This window comes from Leiobunum rupestre, chromosome 6 (genome assembly GCF_980474605.1).
Source record: "Leiobunum rupestre chromosome 6, qqLeiRupe1.1.hap1, whole genome shotgun sequence".
Taxonomy (NCBI): domain Eukaryota; kingdom Metazoa; phylum Arthropoda; class Arachnida; order Opiliones; family Sclerosomatidae; genus Leiobunum; species Leiobunum rupestre.
In genome coordinates this window covers 52,087,125-52,093,640 of record NC_143389.1, presented here as the reverse complement: position 1 = coordinate 52,093,640, position 6,516 = coordinate 52,087,125, and the positions used below count along the sequence as shown (strand labels likewise).

Genomic DNA, 6,516 nt, shown 5'->3' with positions numbered 1-6,516 from the left:
TTCTTTCCTTAGAGTTTTGAAAGACGCGCGACTCGCTAGTCTAGGAATGACGTCATAACCGCGCTCGGCGAGAGCGAAAGACAAGACGAAGCTTTAATTCCTTATCTTAATTTTTTTTAGCCTTCAAACTCTTTACCAAAGACTATATTTATATAGTCTTTGCTCTTTACTCTGACTTTGACAAGTATTCTTTCGCGTTCACGGTTGTTATATACGTGCTGCAGAAATATTTGTGTGAAAGGCTGTACATTTCGTCAAGGACAGTCTGGATTTTCCAATAGTAGGTTCAACAAGGTAATAAAACAAGCCCTGTCAATTGATTTTTAGTCAGAATGGTCAATCAATGACCCATATACGCGATGGTATTTTTGAAGAAAAGACATGGGGGTTTCTTGCTCTGATCAAAAACATTGTTCAGTTGGTTGTAAAAATGCTTGCACTCTTACAAACTATTCTGTTAATATTACCAAGGTAGATTTTGATTGACCAGTGACATGTTTGTTTTGCTTATTTAATGATAAATATTAAAACGAGATAGTTTAACATAAATTTCAGATGAATAGTAATTTTAAAAGATTGCCGGATCCAATCAAATCAGCGAATGATAAACGCTTGTATCGTGCTGTAGAGTTAAATAATGGGTTAAAAGTTTTACTGATCTCTGATACGGAACCTGTGGAAAGTTCGAAGGAAGATAAAGCTGTTGATGATTCGGCCGAGTCTGATTCCACTATGGACGAAGGGGTTGAAGATGATGTTGGAGAAGAGAGTGAGGGCAGTGAGGATGAAGAATCTGGTCAGAATGAACAAAAAGAAAAAATGGTATTTGATAGAAGTTATAAAAATTTCAATTGAATACAAAAGTTTATTTTTTAGGCTGCAGCTGCTTTAAGTGTCAAAGTTGGAAGCTTTAGTGATCCTGAGGATTTGCAGGGATTGTCGCATTATTTAGAACACAGTATAATTTTTTTAATTTGAATGCACTTTTGTTATATTAAATTTTTGTTTTTATTAGTGTTGTTTATGGGTAGTGAGAAATATCCAAATGAGAATGAATATGATGAGTTTATATCAAAACACGGTGGATCAGATAATGCTCACACTGATTGCGAATCGGTAAATAATTTTTCTCATAAAACTAGTAATTTGAATAACCCGTTTCTTCAAAATTGAAGACAACTTACGAATTTGAAGTCAACACCAAGAACTTTAAGAATGCTTTGGATATGTTTGCTCAGTTTTTTATCGGGCCACTTATGAAGAAAGCCAGCATGGATAGAGAGCTTGAATCTGTTGATAGTGGTAATTTTTCATACAATTATTTTGTTATAAACTCTAAGAAATGCTAATGCGTCATTCCTTTTCAGAATTTCGCCTTGCTTATCCGTCTGATGCGTGGAGAAAAGTTCAGTTACTTAGTTCCTTTAGTAAAATGGACAGCCCTCTCAGAATTTTTGGTTTGGGAAATAAGGAATCATTGAAGATAATTCCCGAAAGTAAAAGCATCGATGTCCATTCTAGAGTTAGAGAATTTTGGGATTGCTACTATTCCTCTCACTTAATGACGTTATGCGTTATATCGAGAGGTAGTTGATATTCACACCAATTTCATTTTAACGATATACCCTAAACCTCTGGTTAATTTTTCAGAGAGTTTAGACACATTGCAAGACTGGGTAATTGAGATATTCAGTAAAGTTCAGAAAAAGTATAAAAGCCACCGTAAATTCCATTATTTCTTCAATGATTTGGTTATTTTCATTAGAGATGTTTCGGAACCTAGTTTTGAAGGACACGAAGAACCTTTTGCAACACCTGAATTTTGCAAATTATATAAAGGCATAAAGATTTGCTTAGTTTTTGGATGTTGTTTTGCCAATAAGCTAATGCTATTTTCTTTACAGTTTCTCCTGTAAAAAAAATCCAGGAAATTGTCATAACATGGTCACTACCTAGTTTAGTTAAACATTACAAGTAACTTGTTTATTGCATGTTTGTCGAAGATTGCTTGTGTAAATTAAAAAAAAAACCCTATTTTGTGCTAGAATAAAACCATTAGGCTACCTAGGATGGTTAGTTGGCCACGAGGGTAGAGGCAGCATTTTAGAGTACTTAAGAAAAAGGTAAAAAATGAATTTTGAGATGTTTTGAAAATAATTTCAATTGAAAATTGGTACTTTAAGGGTGTGGGGCATTGGCTTGACGGGTGGAAATGATGATGGAAATCTGGAGAACAACAAATTAACCTCTATGTTTGGAATAACGGTCACAATGACAGACTCTGGGTTTGAAAATCTTGAAGATATTTTCCTAGTGATATTTCAATACTTGGATATGCTGAAGAGAAATGGTCCTCAAAAACGTATCTATGATGAGCTCCAAACATTAGATGAAATTAATTTTAGGTGGAAAGACGAGGTACATGTCTAATAATAATGAAAACTTAATTGTATTTTGAAGTATTTAACAATTTAATTTAAATTACAAGGGGGACCCTGTGGAGTATGTGTCAGGGCTTTGCGGTAATATGTTACGTTACGAATCGGAGGATGTCTTGAGAGGAGACCAATTGATGTTGCAATATGATGAAAAGCTCATTAAAGAATGTATGGATGCCCTCCGTCCTGATAATTGCAACATCATGGTTTTGTCAAGCCATTACGGAAAAGATAATATATGTGATAAAATTGAGAAGTGGATGCAAATTCCTTATTCCCAAGAAGGTGCTCTTCATTTTTAATTTTTGCTTTAAATCTGAAATTGCATAACTATTTTATATTTCACAGCTATTCCTCAAGAATGGATTGAACTATGGAAAAGTACACTTAAGTCTTTTATACTTTATTGCATGATTATCTAAATATTACGTTAAATATTTTACCGATATATTACGTTAAATATTTTGCGGAAATATTACGTTAAATATTTTACCGAAATATTACGTTCAATATTTTTCTCAATATAGATCCCCCTCCAAATCCTGAACTGCATTTGCCAGAGCCAAATAGATTTATATCGACTGATTTTGATATGAAAGTAGTAGAATCGGCAAAAGTTAAAGAAGTAAGGGTTTTTTTTAATTTTTATATTTGCATAATCAATATAAATAATTTTGTTAAACATTTAAGTTTCCAATAAAATTGAAAGAAAGTAAATTGTTGAGGTTATGGTACAAGAAGGATACAAAATTCAGTGTTCCCAAAGGATATATTTATGTTCATTTGAAATCTCCCGTGTGCAAATGTTCTCCACAAAAGTAAGTTTTTTTTGTTAGATTCTAGGTAGAAATTATTAGTTACTCCGGAGGCAGTTATTGTAGGGTAAAGAAGTTATTGCAGATGTGTAACATAACAGCTCGAAAAAATAATTTGTTAAAGTGTTATTTTATTGTCAGGTTATTGTATTAGCTAACCCATTTATATCAGCTGTATTCGTGTCTTATTTACACCAATTTCTTGTACTTTCTTTTTATGTAATGTTTACTAATAGTTTACAGTGTATTGACACTGACAGTAGAGTAATATTGTCAAGCTAATAATTTTACTTATAACAAAAAGTGTACACCTTCCACTCTGGAGTAAACAAATATTTTCCGCCTATTTACTCGTTATACCATTTAAAATAAAAATGTTGTTATTTACAGCGCTGTCCTGTTAGACATGTTTATTTACCAACTTCAGTTAAATTTGAGCCCAGAAGCATATTCAGCAAAAATGGCCTCTTTGGATTATGAAATTTATCGAGAAGATCCGGGACTAGAAATTAAAATTAATGGTTTTAACCATAAGTTACCAGTACGTGCAATTTCTCCTGGCATATTTCTTACAAATACACTTAGTGTTAAATATAACTCTTTCAAAGGTTCTTTTATCTACAATTTTGGACTACATTCTCAACTTTGATTTAACGGAGGAGATGTTTGAAGGAATGAGAGTCCAGTTTCTTAAAAGTTACTACAATGAATTTATTAAACCTCGCAAATTATGTCAATCACTTAGGTTGTCCTTGATTCAGCACCATTATTGGACTCATGTTGAAAAGAGAATTATGCTCGATAAAATCAATTTACAGAGTCTAAAATCTTTTTGGAAGCAACTCATTAGCCATTTGTCCGTTGAGATAATGGTTCATGGAAACTTTACACCCAAGGTACAAATCAGCAAATATAGAATAAATATTTTAAAAATGTTACTGAATATAAACATTGATTTCAGGAATCATTAGAAATTGCTCAAATGGTTGAGGACAAACTTCAATTTACCCCTCTTCTGCCGGAAATGATTCCAGAAGTGAGTTTCTGTGAAGTTTAACATATTATGTGTCAAAAATTATGGGTGTGCGAAGCCTCTGTTTATAGTTTCGAGTTGAGTCTCGAGTCCTGGAGAATTCTACTCACTAGTATCGAGTCCAATTCCCGAGTACTTGTTCGAGTCCTCGAGTCCTTAAGAATTAGTTAGTCTTAATTTTCTGGTCGAGCCCAGTTCGAGTCTTAACCGTACGGAACCACTTCTAACTGTCTCATAGTAATTTAAGTGAACTAAAAGTCTTATCTTCTTAAGACTATTGTAAAAAACTAAAGTTACGTCACCAGCACAAAGGAAATCAAAACCAAAACTAAAATTGGAAAAGATGCCGGCTTGGTGAGTCACGCGATCTCCATTATACCAAAGGGCAAACCAACCATAAAAAATAAAAACAACTACCACAGCGCGATTACAGGATTTCACCTGGTGGTGAGCCGTTGAATGCAACTACGCGTTAAAAAATGAGAGAAAAGAAAAGCGATCTCCTTGGACTCGTCGAAATATAAAGGACTCTGTCAAATATTTATTAACTTAAGTTCATTCAAATAATTTTTAACCCTGGCAAAGGACTGTGGTACTCGTACCAGTAATATATTAAGATGTCTCACAGGCCTAGTTAAAATAATCCCCGGATGGCGTGAATACCTTCCTAGACAATTGGGTACCCCACCATCGTAGTTACGTTTACCTATTGCATGAGGAAAATAAAATTTCTATTGTCAGAACCCATAGGTACATTTTCCCATCGATTGCACGCCGTAAATGAGGTGGCTCATCACAAGGTCTTGCAATTTTTTTATTAATTTTTTTAAATAGCTAAGAACAATGGAAGTTCCTCAGGGAGAAAAGATTCTACGTGTCATGTCATTCAATAAAGACGATACCAACTCTAGTGTCACTAACTACTACCAGCTTGGACCTGGAACTCTTTACCTCAGCTGCATGAATGATTTACTGTTATCCATTATGCATGAACCTTGCTTTGATCAGTTGCGAACTAAGGAGCAATTGGGTTACCACGTTGGCTGTGCTCCACGATGCACTTATGGAATCTTAGGTTTCGTAGTTATGGTAAACAGCCCTGCCGATAAATTTAGGTTTGTTAATTTTACACTTTTAAAACAAATAGGCAGGAGAAGATCCTTTTACAGGGGTAATTCCATTAGTTTTATGAATTTAAAGTAGAACTAGATGGCACCATTTGAATAATATTATTTTTTGTCTCTTTTTTTTCTACTATTTTTTTTTTCTAAGTTGACTGTTTGTTTATAATTTTTAAAATAGTATTAGAAAGTTTTTTGTTTAAAAATTTAAATTACCTTAGTAGCAAAAGGTTTCAACTGGCGCCATCTAGTATTCAAAAGCATTAAAATCGTATCTCTAATGGCTTCCCTCTAAATGGTTGTTTGCGTTAAAGCAATTTGTGGCTTAATTTTATCAAACATTAATCCCGGTTTTTCAGTTGTTCCTACCTAGATAAAAGGATCGAAATTTTTTTGGAAGATTTTATGAAAAAAATATCAAACATGAATCAAGAAGAGTTTGAAACTAGAGTCTCTTCTCTGATAAAGACAAAAAATTGTGCCGATCTATATATGGGATCGGAAGCTAGTCGTAATTGGGCAGAAATTGTATCTTCCTGTTACGTATTTAATCGTATCAAACGAGAAACAGATTGTTTACAAAAAATACAACTCGATGAATTCAAGGAATGGACTGAAAATGTTTTGCGGAAGGAAACTGTCAGGAAATTAGGCATTCAGGTACTACGTTAAAAAAAAATTGTTCTATCAATGTGCTAAGCTAAATTTGGATAATTATAGATTGTTGGGCAAGGTGACAAGGCTCTCGAGGAATGCGTCCCTGCTAATGATAACTATTCACCAAACCAAGATGATGTTTATGTACTTCAATATTTACATTGCAATCAAAGCAAAGAAGATACTTTTATTAATGAAATTGTTAATTTCAAACAAACTATGCCTGTATATCCTGTTTGCAGAATCGTTAAGTAACTTACGGTTTTTTAAAATTTAGACGTTTTAAATATTTTCGCACATGAAATTAATTGTTAAAATAAATCTTGGCTAAATTGCGTATGTAACAAATGTTTTGGCCTGTTTTAAAACGAGTTGGTTAACTTCTAAATTCGGTAGCAAGGTGTTTCCGGGGTGGGGAAAAAAAGGTAGGTTTCTTCTTTCTTCTAGAAAGA

At 33.5% G+C, this 6,516-nt stretch overlaps 1 protein-coding gene across 1 annotated transcript; it reads left to right on the top strand.

The window, feature by feature from the left end:
• Positions 1-337: 337 nt before the first annotated feature.
• LOC149941456 (nardilysin-like) lies at positions 338-6,403 on the top strand. Its single transcript, XM_090178541.1, has 21 exons — positions 338-471; positions 556-822; positions 877-958; positions 1,016-1,116; positions 1,176-1,302; positions 1,368-1,586; positions 1,651-1,708; positions 1,766-1,839; positions 1,905-1,974; positions 2,046-2,123; positions 2,184-2,418; positions 2,489-2,723; positions 2,787-2,819; positions 2,966-3,063; positions 3,129-3,256; positions 3,644-3,794; positions 3,862-4,149; positions 4,215-4,289; positions 5,121-5,401; positions 5,767-6,067; positions 6,128-6,403. Exons 1-21 carry the CDS (start codon positions 382-384, stop codon positions 6,317-6,319), a joined length of 3,183 nt encoding a protein of 1,060 aa, XP_090034667.1. The 5' UTR covers positions 338-381; the 3' UTR covers positions 6,320-6,403.
• Positions 6,404-6,516: the final 113 nt, after the last annotated feature.